Consider the following 19741-nt stretch of genomic DNA (forward strand, 5'->3'; position numbering starts at 1 on the left):
GCTGCTCTCTAATCCTCACTTCCTGCATATTCTCCTGTTTGTTCATCAGCTCACAATTCAACTGGATTTCATTTGTTTCACTCCAACAGAAATCATTAAATAAAAATGTTGATTAAAATGAGACACTGTCTTTGTATTTCTTTAGTTCATATGTTCATTGGGAGAAAGATGTATTAATACCTTCAGTATTAAACTGTGTATTATATTAATATCATTTATAATGACTGTGGGACAGTGGAATGGAAATTACTACATTTTGTGTTTACACGATTTAAATTGTGTTGCGTGTGGTTGGAACGTGCTAATAGTAATAATTGTTTTGTACAGCCATTCATAAAGTTAGTGTTAAATATATGTTGATATCAGTGGCTATAGTTCAACATGAATCTAACTTTCCCAGCTCACTCATAAAGAGACTGGATTGAATGACTATAATATAGTTGAAACAGGGTATTGAAGAGTGTCTGTGAGTGTGTGTCAGCTTTATTTGGATTCATGGTGGTTCTGCTTGATGACTCTTGTGTTCACTGGACCAGTTTCCCTCCTCTCAGTCTCTTCACCTCTGCAGCTGCAGCAGGACGCTTTACTTCAGACTGAAGCCTGTGACCTAAGCTTTTCATCGTCATAACTACACTGTAGCTATGTTCGTATGACAAAATAAAAACCTTGAACCTTGACCTTGAACCTTGAACATAGAGAAAAACATACAAAGGGCTGGGCCACTCACTAGATTTGAGGTATTTTGCCTCATAAATTAATTTAAGCAATTTTGTTCTTAGTGACTATGTATATAATTGAACATCTGGATTAGGAAAGGGGAACATTTGAGTTTCACTTCCCCTCTGACTGGGGCTCATGTAGTCTCTGTACGTTTGTGCCGGTGGTGCGTATCAGAACCTCAGGTCAGGTCACAGCTCAGCACTCTGTACGCTGTTTCATACGAGGGAGGTTCTTGTATGACTATATGAGGCCCACATTAGCTCCCATACAGCAGTCACTTCATGCATCTCCAGCTCATCTTCAGAGTGACTTTCATTTCAAATCCACTACAGCTCAGAGACAGAGAAATAAAACATAGCTACTGAATGCAAACTATTTTATATGAAGAACAGTTTGAACATTAAACTAAACTAACCCTATGTATGTAAAGGCTGGTTAATGCACTGTCTGTAGACTCAAATCAGTATCTCACCCTGGATGTAGACTACCAGTACCAGCAGTAAAAACAGCAATAACCTTATTTAAAAACTGGATAATTGTGCATCAAGCCCAACAAATCTTCTCTGAGAGTTGTCTGTGTTACATCTGCATGAAAAAAACAACAATGCTGCCCTCTTGTGTCGAAATAGGAGTATGTAAAGACATTTGAATCTTTCACATCATGCACAGAATCTGAGATACAGTGACATAAAAGTCTCTTCTTTATCGGAGCAAAGTTCTCTTGTGAGTCTTTATCGCTTTGCAGTCGCCCTGTATAACAATCTAGAGTCTTTCTGTGTCTCTTTGTAGTTGTTTTGCCTCTTTATGAAGTAATTTAGCACTTCTTTGTGGCGTCATGCCTCTTTCTCATCATTTTGCAGTTCTTTGTGGACAGTTCTCCTCTGCCAAAGCCCCTCTTACCTGTGGGGTTCCCCAAGGCTCTATTCTGGGCCCCATCCTCTTTTTACTGTACATACTGCCTAGGTTCAATTCTCACAAAACACAATATTCCCTTCCACTGCTACGCCGACGATGTACAGATCTATCTGCCTCTCAAAGCAAATGTCAAACACTCACTACAGCAGTTGATGGACTGCTTAGCAGAGATAAAATCCTGGCTGAGCAAAAACTTTCTCAACCTCAACGAGAGCAAGACTGAGGTCATCTTTTTTGGACCCCAACCTCCAGCCTTGATATTCTGGGCTCTCTCAATAAAAACATCCTCCCCTCTGTCATGAACCTTGGAGTGACCTTCACTAGCGCTTTTAAATTTGATAAGCAGGTCAGCACCGTAGTCAAATCCTGCTTTTTTTAAATAAGACTAAGTCGTTTTTATCTTTTAATGACTGAGAAAGGGTTATTAACGCCTTTGTTACCTCGAGACTGGATTACTGCAACGCTCTGTATGTGGGTATGGACCAGGCATCAATTAGACGCCTGCAGCTAGTCCAAAACGCAGCTGCACGTTTGCTGACTGGCCACAAAAAGCGTGACCACATCGCCCCAATTCTGGCCTCACTACACTGGCTTCCAATTCGGTTCCGAATTGATTTTAAAATCCTTTTATTTGTTTTTAAAGCCCTAAACGGGCTGGCTCCGGCCTATATAGCTGAACTCCTCCAGCGCTACACCCCAGCCTGAGCCTTAAGGTCTGCTGACCAGCTGCTGCTGATAGTGCCCAAGACCAGGCTCAAAACCTGAGGGCACCGAGCCTTCGCAGCAGCTGGCCCTAGGCTCTGGAACACTCTGCCCCTCCATGTGAGGTCGGCCCAGACCCTAGGGGTTTTTAAATCTACTCTTAAGACACACTTCTTCTCCCTGGCCTTCTAGTCAGAGCGGAGCACGACTCATGACTTTTCCCTGTGTTTTTTATATGTCTGTTGTAATTTATTGTCATTTATTGTGATTGTAGTAATGTGTTTTTATTACATGTACAGCACTTTGGCTCGACCAAAAATCGCTTTTAAATGTGCTTTATAAATAAAACTTGATTTGATTTGATTTGATTTGACTTGTTGCGTCTATTTTCTCCTTTCTCTCTGGTAATTGTGTCTCTAAGTAGCATTTTGCATCTCTTTCCATGGTTTTGCAAAAAACATATTTGTATTCAACCAGATGAAAACATTGAGACAGAATCTCATTTACAATGCTGACCTGGCCAAGAAGGCAGCAACGTTACACGTTCTTACACATAACACAGACATGTAAAATACAGAGAACACAACTAAGTAAACAAAAGACAAGAAGCAGTCACTACATTGTGCACATTTGGGACAGTAAGAAAGGTGCACTACTTATTACTGCAAGAGCAGCTGGTGGTAAGGACCTCAGACAACTTCAATTTAAAACAGGCTATAGGGACAAGTGCCATCAGTTTGATGCTTGATTGAAGGTCTTTCCAAGACCAAGGACCATAATAAAAAAGACTCCTTTTTCCAGCCTCAGTCCGTACGGCAGGAACCTGGAACTGTATCCAGGCACTGGATCTGAGGTTGTAAGAGTCACAAACTGGAGCAAATCTGGCACATATATACAGTGGAAGCTTACCTAAAATGGCTTTATACATTAATAAAAAACATTGCTGCATCCCACGCATACTAAGTGAGGACCATCCAGTTAGGCTATACAGTGTGCAATGATGAGTCCTATAGAGTGCATTTGATATGTATCGCAGTGCAGCATGGTAGAGTGGGTGAAGTTTGGCCAAAACAGTGGGACAGGCAAATCTATAGATTGTATCACCGTAGTCAAGCTGGGACAGGAATAAGCCAGAGACCAACCTTTTACGGGAAGAAGTTGAAAAATAACGTTTAAGTCTGTAAAGGAAGCCAAGAGTGAATTTAAATGTCTTAGTTAAAACTTCAATATGGTCTTTAAAGTTTAGATTTCTGTCCCACCAAAAGCCCAGATATTTGTACGTATCGACAAACTCAACAGAGACGCCAGCAAGGGTGTCAATGGAGAGGCAAGAGGACACTGACTTGGGAGCAAAAAGCATCGCTTTGGTTTTCTTACCGTTCAATAGCAGTTTAGAATCAAGAAGCGCATGCTGCAGCGTGATAAAATCAGATTTTAAATTGGAAACGGCCATATCCAGAGAAGGAGCACATGAGTATAAAATAGTGTCATCAGCATACATATGATAGGTAGAAAATTGCATCTGATTACAAATGTTGTTTACATATAATAAAAAGAGCAAGGGCCCCAAAACAGAGCCCTGTGGAACTCCCTTCTCCAAGGTGACAAGGTCAGAGACAGTACTACCCAACCTGACGCATTGAGTACGGTCGGTTAGATAACTCTGAAACCAGCAAATGGCGTTATGACCGAAATGAGACACCAACATAACATTAGACAGAAGATGGAAAACCTTCTCAGATAAGATGGAAAGAACCAACACCGGTGTGATTTTGGTGACAGTACAACTATCTTGGTCAAAGTTATAGTGGGGGTGCCAACTCCGGCAGCACAAACACCTCGTCTGCCACATGTGGAAGCCCCTCTTTAGTTTCTCACCTGCTGAGCCGAGAGTAAAATGCTTTAGTGTGCACAAACTAGAGGGGGACAGCAAACACCAGTGTGATTTTGGTGACAGTACGGCCACCCTTGACAAAGTTATAGTGGGGGTGCCAAACCAGGCAGCTGCACCACCCTACACTCTAAGTGATGATGTCACACTCTCTAGCCCTGAAGAGTCCATCCCATAGACAAACATTATATCATCTAAAACGGCCTGAACATTTACCAACACTTAAACGTTGATGAGTGAGAAACTCTAAAAGATATCAAAAAGCTGAATACAAATGTAATAGCTGAATGTTTTGTGACCGTTTCAAAGTTGGAATGAAGTCTGTAGCTGAAAGTATTCTGAAGGAGCAGCATTTTAAACACGGTGTAGGTAAAAGAGGATTTGAAGGATACTCCCATTGGGTTACATTGTACAAATAAAAGTTTAAAAAGCGGTATTTTTTAAAAAGTATAAATGTCAAAAACAAGAAAAGTCATAGCTCACATGTCCTGAAGGAGCTGGACATTTTAATATTTGAATGGTCTCTGTAGCTGAAAGTATGCTGAAGTAGTTAGACGGTGAAATCTGGTTGAAATAATCAATCAACAACTGTATTGATCCCCCAAGGGGCAATTGGTTGTGAGCAGCTTGTGTCATGTACACAGGCAGGAACTACAGGAAGAAAGCACAATAATAAGATGTGGAAGAATAAAGATTTGAAGAACAATAGTTGAAGAGCATTCGCACTAATAAGTATGTTGAATAGTAGACTGTGTGTGGCTTCGCCAGTCACACAGAGTTACATTATTGCACATCATGTGAACAACATCTTGTTCTTTCTTCTTTCTTAATTCTGAGAGCCATGTTCATGCTCAACTCTGACTGCATTTTACACATGTTTGCACACATGTGTGCACTATCAAGCCCAAGTACGGGCACGAGCAAATATAGGACTCAAGAGCACAACCAGGCAAAAAGGTCTTTAGTCAGGCGTTTAATCCAAAAGGCAAATACAGGCAAAGGTCCAAAAATGTAAAGACTGGAAGGAACGAAAAACAACCAACAAGTTGGCGGAAAACTACTAAAGAAGCAACAACAAAAAACAACCAACTAGGTTGGTAAACATGCTAAGCAGCTAGAACAATAGCTTACGTCAGGAGAGTAACATGGAGCACTTGCTGCTATACAGACAAGACGAACTGGCACTTACCAAGGAAACAGCACAGACTAAATACACAGGTGATGAGTAATGATTAGGGGCAGCTGAGGCTCATTGAGGCCAGGCAGGTGATTAACAGGGAAGGAAAAACACACAGGTGAGGGAGTGAGGCGATCAGCCAGGGCCAGGATGTGACAGTACCCCCCCCCTCAACGACCGGCACCGGACGGTCCAGGCTCGTCTGGATGATGCCTTTGGAAATCCCGGATGAGGTCTGGGTCGACAATGTTCTTTGAAGATACCCATTCCCTCTCCTCAGGACCATAGCCCTCCCAATCCACCAGATACTGGCGTCCACGACCCCGCCGGCGAACTGCCAAGAGCCGCTTGACAGAATAAACTGGCCCTCCATCGATGAACCGGGGGGGCGGTGGGGGTCTGGAGGCAGGGACCAGAGGACTCTCTTTGACCGGCTTGATCCGAGCCACATGGAAAGTTGGGTGCGACCTCATGGACCTGGGAAGCTTGAGTCTCACAGCAACAGGATTAATAATCTTTGAGACAGGGAAGGGACCGACAAAGCGAGGAGCCAACTTACGGGACTCGACTCGAAGAGGAAGGTCCCGAGTGGAGAGCCATACTCTCTGGCCGTCACGATAGGTGGGAACAGGGATCCGTGTGCGGTCTGCTGCCCTCTTGTACCGAGCAGATGTCCTAAGCAGCACTTGTCTAGCCCCATTCCAGATGCGACGGCACCTCCGAATCAATGCCAAGGCAGAAGGAACCCTGACCTCTCCCTCCAGGGACGGAAACAGGGGCGGTTGGTAGCCATAAGCACACTGAAATGGGGAAAGACCAGTAGAAGAGCAAGGCAATGTGTTGTGCGCATACTCAACCCAGATGAGATTCTTACTCCAAGTAGTGGGGTTCTGAGAGACGAGACAACGCAGGCCGGTCTCTAACTCCTGGTTGAGCCGCTCGGTCTGTCCGTTGGACTGAGGATGATGGCCGGAGGAGAGGCTAACGGTGGCACCCAGGAGAGCACAGAACTCCTTCCAAAACTTGGAGACGAACTGGAGACCCCGATCCGACACAACATCTTTAGGGAAGCCATGTAACCGGAAAACATTGGACAGGACAACCTCCGCCGTTTCCTTGGCAGAGGGTAACTTGGGCAGAGGAACAAAGTGCACCAACTTTGAGAATCTGTCGACAATGGTCAAAATGGTTGTGTTACCTTGGGACATGGGAAGACCTGTAACAAAGTCCAGAGAAACGTCCGACCAAGGGCGAGTAGGTACAGGAAGGGGACGTAGGAGACCAGGGGAAGGCCGACGAGAAACCTTGTTCCGAGCACACACCGGGCAGGCAGCAACATACTCCCCCACCTCCCTCTCCATCTTGGGCCACCAGAAGCGTTGCTTGACCACAAACATGGTCCGTTTGATCCCCGGATGGCAGGAGAGAGAGGACGCATGAGCCCAGTGGATGACCTGAGAGCGAAGAGGAGAGGGCACAAACAACCTGTTCTGAGGGCAACCACTCGGGCCTGGGTTACCAACATTTGCTTCTCTGACCTTCTCCTCAATAGCCCAGGTAACAGCACCCACCATACATGAGGGAGGCAGGATGGTAGTGGGGGGAGAAGGGTCAGAGCCCGTATCAAAGAGACGAGAAAGAGCATCAGGCTTAGTGTTTTTAGAACCAGGACGATAAGACAGTGAAAAGTTGAACCGATTAAAAAAGAGAGCCCACCTGGCTTGACGAGGGTTGAGTCTCTTCGCTGTGCACAGGTACTCCAGGTTCTTGTGATCCAGGTTCTAACCAGTGACCAGTGACGCCACTGCTCCAGTGCCACCTTAACAGCCAACAGCTCCCGATTCCCCACATCGTAATTCCTCTCAGCAGGGGAAAGCTTCCGGGAGAGGAAAGCACATGGGTGAATCTTGTTGTCCTCTCTGGAGCGCTGGGAGAGCACAGCACCAACCCCCACGTCTGAAGCGTCCACCTCTACCATAAACTGCAGATGTGGGTCTGGGAGGATCAGTATAGGGGCTGTGGTGAAGGCTTTCTTGAGCCTCTGGAAGGCCTGGTCCGACTGAGAGGTCCACTGAAACCTTGTGTTTGGGGAGGTTAGTACATGCAATGGAGCAGCAACAGTGCTAAAGTTTCTTATGAATCGCCTATAGAAGTTGGCGAACCCTAAAAACCGCTGCACTTGTTTGCGGTTTACAGGGACAGGCCATTCAGAGACATCATTAACCTTAGCCGGATCCATCAAAACATTGCCCACTGACACAATAAAGCCCAAAAATGAAACAGTGGAAACATCAAACTCACACTTCTCGGCCTTGACAAAGAGGTGGTAGTCCAGGAGACGCTGTAGGACGCGGCGTACATGATCTCTGTGGGTTGTTTCGTCAGGGGAGAAGATGAGGATATCATCCAGGTACACGAAAACAAAGATGTTAAGCATGTCTCGAAGTACATCATTGATCAAAGTCTGAAACACAGCTGGGGCATTTGTGAGGCCACTTGGGGTGTTAAAGGCAGTTTTCCATTCATCCCCTTCCCTTATTCTCACCAGATGATAAGCATTTCTAAGATCTAACTTGGTAAAGATCTTAGCACCTTGTAACTGGTCGAAAGCTGATGACATAAGAGGAAGGGGGTACCTGTTCTTGATGGTAATGTCGTTCAAACCACGATAGTCAATGCAGGGGCGAAGTGACTTGTCCTTCTTTGCCACAAAGAAAAATCTGGCTCCAGCGGGAGAGGAAGAGGGTCGAATTAATCCAGTGGCTAGTGAAGACTCCACATATTCCTTCATCGCCCGTGTCTCTGGAGCAGATAGGGAATAAAGACGACCCCTGGGTGGTGAAGAGCCTGGTAACAAGTCTATAGCACAATCGTACACCCGATGAGGGGGCAGCGAGGTGGCTCTGGCCTTGTTAAAAACCTCCTTAAGGTCATGGTAACACTGAGGGACCTTGGAAATGTCAGGGAAATCAGGATCTGAAATGTCTTGAATTACAGGGACAGCTGGAGGGGCAGCCATGGAACATTTGGACGGAAAACAGGTACTTAAACATCCCTTACACCAAGCAATAATCTTGCCAGTGGACCAGTCTATGTGGGAGTTATGTAGGGTAAGCCAGGGGTACCCCAAAATGATTGGGTGTTCGGGGGAACGAAAAACATGAAAGACGAGAAGCTCAGTGTGACCGTCCAGGAAACTTAGCTGAAGAGGTTGGGTGTGGCGAGTTACCCTACAGAGAAGACGGCCATCCAAGGCACTTGCTTCCATTGGTCTTGGAAGAGGGAAAGTCTCAAGGTTCAGCTTCTTAGCCAACTCAAGGTCTATAAAACTGGCATCTGAGCCAGAGTCTACCAAAACAGGATGCCTGAGAACCACAGAAGACGAAGAAAGAGTGACATTTGGGAGACAACGTGAGGGACTAACATTAAGTGTTGTGCAGCTCACCAGTGCCCTCTTCTTTACTGGCGAGCCAGACCTTTTAGCAGGCGACAGTTGGCGATTGAGTGTCCCCGTTCACCACAGTAGAAGCACCTGCCCTCCCGCAGGCGGCGCTGTCGCTCTTCAGGGGTCAGCTTGGTCCTGCCGAGCTGCATGGGCTCCTCCGGAACAGCAGGGGGCGACAGAGGCGCTGTAGACGGAAGCCAGGGCCTGGGGTGATTCCATGAGGACGAAGAGCTGGGCGAAGACTGCCTCTTGTGGGAGAAACAGGGGATCGCAGTGTCTCTCTCTCGCTCCCTCTCTATCAGTCGCTGGTCAATCTTAATAGTCAATGAAATTAGGGAGTCCAAATCAGCTGGAAGCTCAAGAGGAGCTAACTGATCCTTTAAAGTGCCGGACAATCCATAAAGGAAAGCATCAAACAATGCTGATTGGTTCCAGTCTCTGTCCGCTGCCAGGGTACGGAACTTTATAGCATAGTCAGAAACCCTCTGCTTACCCTGGCGCAATCCAACGAGTGCTCTGGCTGCCTCCCGCCCAGGTGGGATGTGCAGGAAGATCTTGGTGAAGGTCTCAGAGAAGAGACTGAGGGAGTCAAACGGGAGACCTTCGCACCCACTCTGCCATCGCCCAAGCCTCAGCTCGGCCAGAAAGGTGGGAGATAATGTATGCCACCCTTGAGCGCTCAGACGGGTAGCATGCAGCCTGGAGCTCAAAGTGGAGGCCGCATTGAGCCAGGAAAGCCCGACAATCACCGGAATCCCCAGAAAACCGCTCTGGTCGGGAGAGGTGAGGAGACAGGGTCGGAGTTGGAGACTGGACTGGAGTAGGATCCACTGGGGAAACAGACAATGGGGGAGCTGGAGGACTTGACTGGAGGAATAGTTTTGGGATATTTTCGACCAAATAACAGACTTGCCCACCAAAAGACGACAAAACTGACTCCTGTCTCTCGGCCATCAACTTTAAGTCCTGGCGAAGCCCGGTAAGTTCCTCCTCTTGGTGGAAAATCCTCCTCCCTTGACTCTGAAGAGCAGCCCGCACAGAATCCTGGTCGGCTGAGTCCATGCTGGCCAGTTCGTACTATCAAGCCCAAGTACGGGCACAAGCAAAAATAGGACTCAAGAGCACAACCAGGCAAAAAGGTCTTTAGTCAGGCGTTTAATCCAAAAGGCAAATACAGGCAAAGGTCCAAAAATGTAAAGACTGGAAGGAACGAAAAACAACCAACAAGTTGGCGGAAAACTACTAAAGAAGCAACAACAAAAAACAACCAACTAGGTTGGTAAACATGCTAAGCAGCTAGAACAATAGCTTACGTCAGGAGAGTAACATGGAGCACTTGCTGCTATACAGACAAGACGAACTGGCACTTACCAAGGAAACAGCACAGACTAAATACACAGGTGATGAGTAATGATTAGGGGCAGCTGAGGCTTCTTCTTCTTCTTCTCTTCGTTTTTTGGCGGATTGCAAACAACTTAAAAGGTGCATACCGCCACCTACTGTACATGAGTATGAATCATCATATCATACCAACTCTTTAACCTATGATCTAATCAAAATAAATAAATAAATCAACAAAAAACAAAAAACAAAACATGAAATAAATAAAACAAAAATAAAAATCTATGTTCTTTCTTGACCTAATGTTAAATTCTTTTTCCTACCCCAGTTTCACTCAAGAATGTAAACAGTGCCTTTCTGGTAGCTCTTACTCCCTCTCCTTTTGTTCCCAAAATACCAACCACACTCCATTCCCTCTCTGCCTCTAAAACTTTAGCCTTTAGTTTTTCTCTTTCCGCTTTATATATGTCACAATGTATCAAGATATGTTCTACATCTTCTTTTACTCCACAGTTCCCACACTTGTCACTGTCACTTTTCCCCATGACATACAGAGTACCATTCAATGCTGTGTGATTTATTCTGAGTCTAGCGATCGTGATTTCCTCCCTTCTGTTTCTTTCTTTATAAATATGAATTGTAATTGTCTTTTGTACTTTGTGATACTCTTTGCCTTTCTGGTCTTTCTCCCACCTTTTCTGCCAGATCTCCATCCCTTTCTTCTTAATTACTGCTTTTCCTTCTCCTTTTCCAAGTTGAACTGGTAATGTTATTTCCTTTTGTAGTGCACTTTTTGCTAATTTATCAGCACACTCGTTCCCTTTCACCCCCTCATGAGCAGGCACCCAGCAGAACTGCAGATCTATGCCGCCTCTGTGCAGTCTTAACAGGCTATGATTCAGTTCTATGAGAATGTCTTCTCTGGCAGTTGTTGTTGATTGTATGCTTTGTAATATGGACAATGAATCTGTGCACATCACCACCCTATCTGGTCTGACCTCTTCAACCCACTGTAATCCTATTATTACTGCCAGCATTTCTGCTGTGTTCACTGATAATTGATCAGACGCTCTTTTTGCAATAGATATTTTAAATTCTGGGATGTATATACCAATTCCAACACACTCTTCCTTGTTCTTAGAACCATCTGTGTAAATTTGTAGGCAATTGTAATACTTTTCATTCAGATACATACTTGTTTTAATTCCCACTTCATTTACTTGCCACTCTTTTTTCCTTTCTACAATACTCATATCTATTTTAGCTTCTGGGAAAAGCCATGGGGGAACACTGCTAAATGGGGTTGCTTTAGCAAACGTGATATTGTCCACTCCATATGCCCTCGTTCTCTCCTTACTCGTCCAGCCAAACCCACGTCCCTGGAATTTTGCATATTCCCAGCAATCCTGTAATATTCTGTTTGAAATATTTCCTTCTCCACTTCCTTGTAGCCTGACCCAGTATGACAGAGCAAGTTTCTCTCTTCTGATCTCCAGAGGTGTCTCTCCTGCTTCTATCAGAACTGCATTGATAGGGGATGACTTTATCGCTCCAATACACAACCGCAATGCTTTATATTGTATTCTATCAATTTTTAAAAGCGATGTTTTTGCTGCTGCTCCATACACTATACAACCATAGTCTATTGTGGACCTCATAATTGATCTGTAAATGTCTATTAATGCTTGTTTGTCTGCGCCCCAGTTGCATCCAGCTACAGCTCGCAATACATTTAATACTTTTTTGCATTTTGTTTCCACTTGTTTAATATGCATTTTCCATGTATATTTGCTATCAAACCACAGTCCTAGGTATTTGAACTCATTCACCTTTGTCATTGGACGATCATATAGTGTTAGCTGTTGGCCATCAATCTTGCGTTTGTTTGTGAATACCATGTAGCATGACTTGCTTTCTGACATTTTGAATCCCCAGTTATATGACCACCTCTCCACTTGTTTAATCGCTCTAGCTATATTCTCCATTACGTATGGGGCATTTCTTCCCCTCATCCAAATAGCCCCATCATCTGCGTATAGAGCCGATTGAATGCATGTGTCTAAACATGTAAATATATCATTGATCATGATGTTAAATAATATTGGACTGACTGCACTCCCTTGGGGGATACCATTTTCTATTTCAAAATAGTTGGAAATATCTGCTCCAACCTTTACTCTAAATGTCCTGTCTGTTAAAAAGGCCCTTACCCAATTGTACATTCTCCCTCCAATACCCATTCTACTCAATTTGATCAGTAACCCATCCCTCCACATACAGTCATACGCCTTTTCAATGTCAAAGTACACTATTGCCATTATCTCTTTCATTTTCAATGTTTTTTCCACATCATTACTCACTCTTACTAAAGCATCTATTGTGGACCGCCCTTTACGAAATCCGCTCTGAAAACTACTCAGCAGCCCTTTCTGCTCCAGTACATGTGAGAGCCTACGGACAATGATCTTTTCCATCCATTTACATAGGTGTGATGTAAGAGCTATTGGTCTGTAGTTACTAGGGTTAGCTGTATCTTTCCCTGGCTTATTGAATGGTAGCACGACTGCTGTTTTCCACAAACTTGGCATATCTCCTTCTCTCCAGATTTTATTGAAAAGACTCAGCACCATTGTCATAGTTTCCATAGGCAACTGTCTAAACATAGCATAACATAGCTGGTCTTGTCCTGGGGCTGTATAACCTGTACCTTGTAAGGCTATTTTGAGTTCTGACATTGTAAATTCCACATCAAGAGCTGACCTATTATCCTGTCTCTTCTCCTTCACGTTTTCATTCTCTGCTAGTAACTGCTGTTTTTGCTGCCTATGAATATCACTGAGATGTTCCCCGCTATGTACTGCTGCAAGTGTCCTTCCTAACATGTCTGCCTTCTCTTTATCTGTCACTGCCAGCCTCTCCCCATCAACCAAAGCTGGAATTTTAATGGATTTCCTTTTCCCACTCATCCGCTTAAACATGGACCAGACATCACCTAATTTTACTCCTCTGCCAATGGTAGAACAAAATTCTCTCCATGTTCTTTTTTTTGTGTATTTGATTGTCCTTCGAGCAGCTGCCCTTTTCCTTTGAAACTCTATAACATTATTTTGTGTCATGTTTTTCTTTAATTCTCTAAATGCATTATTTCGCTCTTTAATAGCCCTGCTGCATTCCTCATTCCACCATGGCACCACTTTCTTCCTACCCTTGGTTGTTGTTTTGGGTATACTGTTCTCTGCTGCATTTAGAATATGTTGCGTTATTTGGCTTGTAATGACCTCTATGCTTCCCTCTGATGTTAGCAGGTGTACCGACTCCTCACACCATATCCTAAATTTCCCCCAATCAGCTTTAGCAAAGCACCACCTGGTTATTGCACCTCCTTCCTGTATATATACATTAGTATTCATTTTAGTAAGCACTGGATAATGGTCACTTCCTACTGTGGATTTATTCAAAACAAACCATTCGCATGTATGAACCAAACAGTTTGACACTAATGTCAGATCCAGGCATGATACTTTCCCCCTGTGTACATCTACTCTTGTGCCATGTCCATCATTAAGGCATACTAGTGTTCTTTCCTCCAGCATTTCTTCCACTATATTTCCGTTACTGTCTGTATGGTTGCTGCCCCATAGACTGTTGTGTGCATTGAAATCACCACACCAAACTTCCTTCCTATGTTTATTGCCTGCTATTTCTTTAAATATATCAGTGGTTAGATTTTTACATGGGTTGTATAAATTGATTATCCTAATGTTATCTTGTTTCCTAGGGTTGCAGATTTCCACTATAATACACTCTATATCATCAGGAGATTGCACCTCCCTATATGCCACACCATCTTTGAGAAACGTGGCACACCCTCCACCATTTTGATTATTATCTCTATCATGCCTTATACAGCTAAATCCTGGAATGACAAAGTCTAATTGAGGTCGTAACCAGGTTTCTTGCACACATATTACCTCAGGGACTACCTCTAGATCATATATATATTTCTTGAATTCTTGACCATTAGCTATGAGGCTTCTTGCGTTCCACTGTAGTATGTGCAGCACCATGATTAAGGATCTAACACTCATCCTGATTTTCATTTTCCCCAGCTCCATGTATAGTTAGCATTGCATGTATCTGATCTGCTTTAATATCTTTCATGTCAAGGAATTTTCCAGCTGCCTCCACAATGGCTTTGATTCTATCACTTTTCTTTTTTAACTGCAATGCAACATTTACAGTATGGCATATAAATACCACAAAATTCACCTTTTTCACTCCTAAAACATCATCATCCTCTTTACTCTTGGTGGCGCTGTGGGGTTGGATTTGAAGATTACTTTTTGGTGTGTTCCTGACATGTTGTATTGTAATGCTCTGCTCCATTCCACTAGGGGTCTTATTGATTGTTACTGTTCCCCTTACTTTCTTTATTGCTTCTGCGTATGAAACTTTGTTTGTAATCTTAACTCTCTGCACCTCTCTGGCCTCTCTCTGCACTTCACAACCTCCAAACGCAGCACTGTGATCTCCTCCGCAGTTACAACATTTAACCTTTGCATCCTTTTCACATTTTCCATACTCATGTTTTCCTCCGCATCTCGCACACCTTAGCTGTCCTTTACACTGCTGCGCTGTGTGCCCCATTCGTTGACATGCGTAGCACCTGAGAGGTTTGGGGATGTACTCCCTAACCATGAAGTTCAAATATCCCATTTGTACTGCCTTAGGTAAGATTCTCTCAAACTGAATGAGAACTGATAATGTTTCTTTGAGTGTACCATCCCGTTTGCTTTTAAGCCTTGTGACTTCCACTATTTTGCCTCCTTTTAATTCACTTTTCACATCTTCCATTGACATGTCCAATGGTACTCCTGAGATTACTCCTCTCAGTTTCGCCATTGCTCCTGGAACATGCGCCTTCATTTTCTCCCCATTCAGTGAGTTCATTCCCAGAATCTTTTCCTGCTGCTGTTTGTTATTGGCATGTATCAATACCCGCTTATTGTTCATGAATTTAGCAAATTTAATTTTTCCAATCTCTTTTTCAATTGCTTTGGTAAGTTTAATCGGGTGGTAATGCCCACCATCCTGATTGAATTCTATTACCACTTTCCACTCGTGTTCTATTTCTTTATTCAACATTGCTTGACTGTCATTTTGACTGACTCTTGATTTTTTGTTTTGCTTAGCCTCGTCTGCTTCACCCGACCAATCCGACCAACTTCGAGCTCTTACTGAACTATCTCTGTCTCTCAAAGATCTTTTCTTCTTCGCAGCTTTGGCTATCATCCATTCCATATTGTGTCTTTGGCTACCATCTGAGCTGGTTGACATGATGAAACACTCAATGTACAGTTTATGCAAATCCGCCAAAATAACAGTCCAATGCTACCGTTTCTGTATGTATCCGAATTTCCGATTCTCTGTGAACTTTCTGCCACGCGTCTCCAACTTCACTTCCTTCTTCCGGCCGATCCCGGAACAGTCTTCATCTTCGTCTCTCATCGGCAGCTGAGGCTCATTGAGGCCAGGCAGGTGATTAACAGGGAAGGAAAAACACACAGGTGAGGGAGTGAGGCGATCAGCCAGGGCCAGGATGTGACATGCACAGCCCTCCACTTTAAATACAATTCACTGTAGTTTGCTATATTACATTACATTGTGTTTTATTTTTATTTTTTATATATATCTGTTGTAATTTATTGTCTTTTATTGTGATTGCAGTAATGTGTTTTTATTACATGTACAGCACTTTGGCTCGACCAAAAATCGCTTTTAAATGTGCTTTATAAATAAAACTTGATTTGATTTGATTTGATACATTACATTACATGTTACTTTTATCCAAAGCGACTTACATACTCAATACTGACAATCACCATATGAACATATATTGTGATATATTATTTGTCCTAAGTGTTGTTTAGATTGTTTGTGTTCGTACCACCAGACACCAAAGCTAATTCCTTGTATGTGTCAAAGTATCTGGTAATAAACTTGATTCTGATCGTGATGTACGTCTGCTAGTCCTAAAGCCTCTGCTTTGCACTGGTGGTCTCAGGGGGGGTCAGGGGTCAAATCACGTTCAAACTCAACGTCTCTTGGATGTTCCTGCTGTTTTGGGTTTCAATAATGGAACAAAAAAACATTTCAGGAAACTTCAATCAAACTGTTTGTTAGAAAACCTGAAGTTTTTAACTAAGATGTGAATTTGAGGTTAACTGATGGATAAGTTCATTGATTGATGTAAATAAGAGGGTTTTAATCAGCCACCGTTTAACATTTGAAAGACTTCATTAGATTGATCTTTGTCATTTTGAACCAGGATCTTTATAATAATGATGAAATAATAACTCCAGAGAGGCCAGGGATGCTCCTGCTGTGAAGCACACCGAGTGGAGACATGTGGGGAAAAGATAAAGAGTGTTTGTTGTTTTAATTCGGGGAAGCAGAGATCACAATAAGGTTTGTGTATAATGCTGCTTTTACATATAATGTGTTTTGGACTGGGTTTAATCTCATTAATCCATTAACATATGTATATTTAAGAATAAGAAGTGAATAGTGCTGGGTGGGTTCCTGTCAGCTCTGAGTTCAGTGGGCTGTGTCAGTCTCTTCCTCTTCAGCAGCTGCAGGTGGTTCCTGCTGTAACAGCTCAGAGTCTCTGCAGTCTGACTGAGGGAGGTTTTTGTACCACGACAAATCACTGTGTGAACACGTTACCTCTGTGGTAACTCTGACAGTAATAAACTGCTGCATCTTCAGCCTTCAGTCCAGTGATGGTCATAGAGAAGTCAGAGCCGCTTCCACTGCCACTAAACCGAGGTTCTGTTCCTGATTCACGTGTGCTCGCTAGTTTTATCAGGAGCTTTGGAGGCTGTCCAGATTTCTGTTGATACCAGAGCATATATTGACCATTGCCATCTGCGTAAACATCTGTGCTGGTTTTACAGGTGAGAGTGACGGTGGATCCTGGAGCAGAGTTCTCGACTGCAGGCTGAGTCACAGTCACCTGACCGCTGCATCCTGCACACAAAAACAGATCATTGATTTCTCAGCAGAAAGAAAGGAGAGGAAAGGCAGCACATGATGTTTGAAATGTTGCTGAGTGAATGAACCTGTGAAACAGCAGCAGGCCAGCGTCCAGATGAGGATGGTGATGAGAGTCATGGTGCTTTCTGCTGACTGACAGATGTGAGTCCTGCAGTGTTGAACTCACAGGACTATAAACCTTCTCACTGGAGGATCAGCTGACCATGCAAAGCCTCCTCTCTATGGAAATGATGTCTCTGCTCTCAGCACACTGAAGGCAACGTGGGACACGAAACCAGGAGGAAAGCTGTCTGGATTTACACCGTCTATCATCTGAATGGAAGAACATATTTATATCAGGAGTGGAGATGAGGATTTGAGTTTGTGTCCACTGTGGTTGGTATGATATGTCTGTTTGTCTGACATTAACATACATACAGAGATTCACTGTAGATAAATAACATGTTTCAGTTCTGTTTCAAATACATTCGTTAATAACTATTATTTAAAAGCCTCATGTTCATTTAACCAGAGACTAACATAAAACTGACAAAGTTAGTTGTGTAGCAGACTGTAATGGTTTCTCTGCCAGGTGTAGAAAAGTGATGAAAAATGACATAAATCATATTTATTCTTCCAGAGATGTAATCCATATCTTTAGAAAAGCTTTGTTAATTTAAAAACTGTATATTTGTCTCTGTTATCAGTGAGATCAGGGAGCTTTCTCAGTGGATACATGCTTGTTCACAGTGCAGGAGGTTTTTGTACGGCCACTTAATGAGTTTGTATCACTGTGGTGGACTTTTGGTGGAGGAACCAAACTCATCATTGACTGTAAGTACCAGAGATTTGTATTTTATACAACTTATAGCAAATATATAACTTTCATTAATTATTAAATGAGACTCAACTTCAAACATTTTTAGATTCCATTTTTATATTTTTGTATTAAGCTCATCTTGTAATCTGAAAGGAACCTTTGCAGACTTCTATTTTAATTGTTAGTTTCTTACAAATACATTTTTTAAAGCAAATAACTTGTTTATTTTCTATATTATATTTTATTATCATAACAACTTTATACTCAATTTTTTATTTATTAAGATTTGTTAAAGCGTGACGTCTCCGCCACATTCAGTTTTACATTTGTAGTTCACAATATTGTATTTATTTACATTATTTATCTATTGTCTATTAAAATATCAACTATTTTGTTGAATTCAAGTTAAATATGGATTCATTTTAAACTTGTGATTGTATCAGTGAATGCAGCTTGTCGTCGTGTTCACGGTTCATTGATTTGACATGCAGTGAAAAGGAAGTGAAAGAGACAGATGATAAATGTTTGAACTGTTTTCACTTGAGACGTTCAGCTCTGTCAGTTTAAAGAACATCATCACACATATGAAGATATTCAATCATTATTATCAATGAATCTTTAGCTTGCTCACTTTACACAAAGTCAGTCATTCACACTTGAATCATGTGGGGGTCTGATCCTGAGTGATTTATGAGAGTAACAGCAGCACAACTTGTTCTGTTTTATTTGATGAAATACAAGGATTCAAGGATTCAAGGCTTTTATTGTCATTTGTACAGAGCTACAGTTCAGATATGTGAGTGAACATCTTAGGTCACAGGCTCCTCCCACAGAGCTACAGTGCAGATATGTTAATGAACATCTTAGGTCACAGGCTCCTCCCACAGAGCTACAGTGCAGATATGTTAGTGAACATCTTAGGTCACAGGCTCCTCCCACAGAGCTACTGTGCAGATATGTTAATGAACATCTTAGGTCACAGGCTCCTCCCACAGAGCTACAGTGCAGATATGTGAATGAACATCTTAGGTCACAGGCTCCTCCCACAGAGCTACAGTGCAGATATGTTAATGAACATCTTAGGTCACAGGCTCCTCCCACAGAGCTACAGTGCAGATATGTTAATGAACATCTTAGGTCACAGGCTCCTCCCACAGAGCTACAGTGCAGATATGTGAGTAAACATCTTAGGTCACAGGCTCCTCCCACAGAGCTACAGTGCAGATATGATAATGAACATCTTAGGTCACAGGCTCCTCCCACAGAGCAACACAATAACACAGATACAATAGTGCAAGGAGAGTCTATATACAAGTAATTGGAATATGATATATGAGATAAATGATGTGTAAGTTGCAAACAGATGAATGTTATGGATGTTCTTTTAAAAGAAAACACAAGTTTGTTACTTTTCCTCATCATCATCATCATCATCATCATCATCATCATCATCATCATCATCATCATCATCAGCTTTATTGAAGAGACTCAAGGTCCATTTTTAAAAGACATACAACACTCAAATGTAAATTAAAAAAGGCAGTGATACCAATGTTTCCACAGAGGTGACTGGTATCGTAAAGTACTGACTCAAGGATTTGACAGCAGCAAAATGACAACATCAAAAAAGGACCTTATAATCAAGTGTTCACTCTAATGTCTTCCTTTGCCTCCCCCCCTCCCTCCCTGCTCCAG

At 42.8% G+C, this 19741-nt stretch overlaps 3 gene segments (V, D, J or C); 1 reads left to right on the forward strand and 2 right to left on the reverse strand.

The window, feature by feature from the left end:
* Nucleotides 1-19741, reverse strand: part of LOC117481379 — a 91011-nt gene that overhangs the window by 64337 nt on the left and 6933 nt on the right. The window contains 1 exon segment of the V gene segment in view: nt 16920-17130. Within this exon segment, the coding sequence occupies nt 16920-17130 (211 nt within the window).
* LOC117481380 overlaps nt 1-19741 on the forward strand; it is an 82285-nt gene that overhangs the window by 61954 nt on the left and 590 nt on the right. Inside the window, 2 exon segments of the V gene segment in view lie at nt 1548-1554; nt 18023-18060. Coding sequence covers nt 1548-1554; nt 18023-18060 — 45 coding nt within the window.
* The window catches only part of LOC117481381, an 85968-nt gene that overhangs the window by 51983 nt on the left and 14244 nt on the right, over nt 1-19741 (reverse strand).

Source organism: Trematomus bernacchii, unplaced genomic scaffold (assembly GCF_902827165.1).
Source record: "Trematomus bernacchii unplaced genomic scaffold, fTreBer1.1, whole genome shotgun sequence".
In the NCBI taxonomy this organism is placed as follows: Eukaryota; Metazoa; Chordata; class Actinopteri; order Perciformes; family Nototheniidae; genus Trematomus; species Trematomus bernacchii.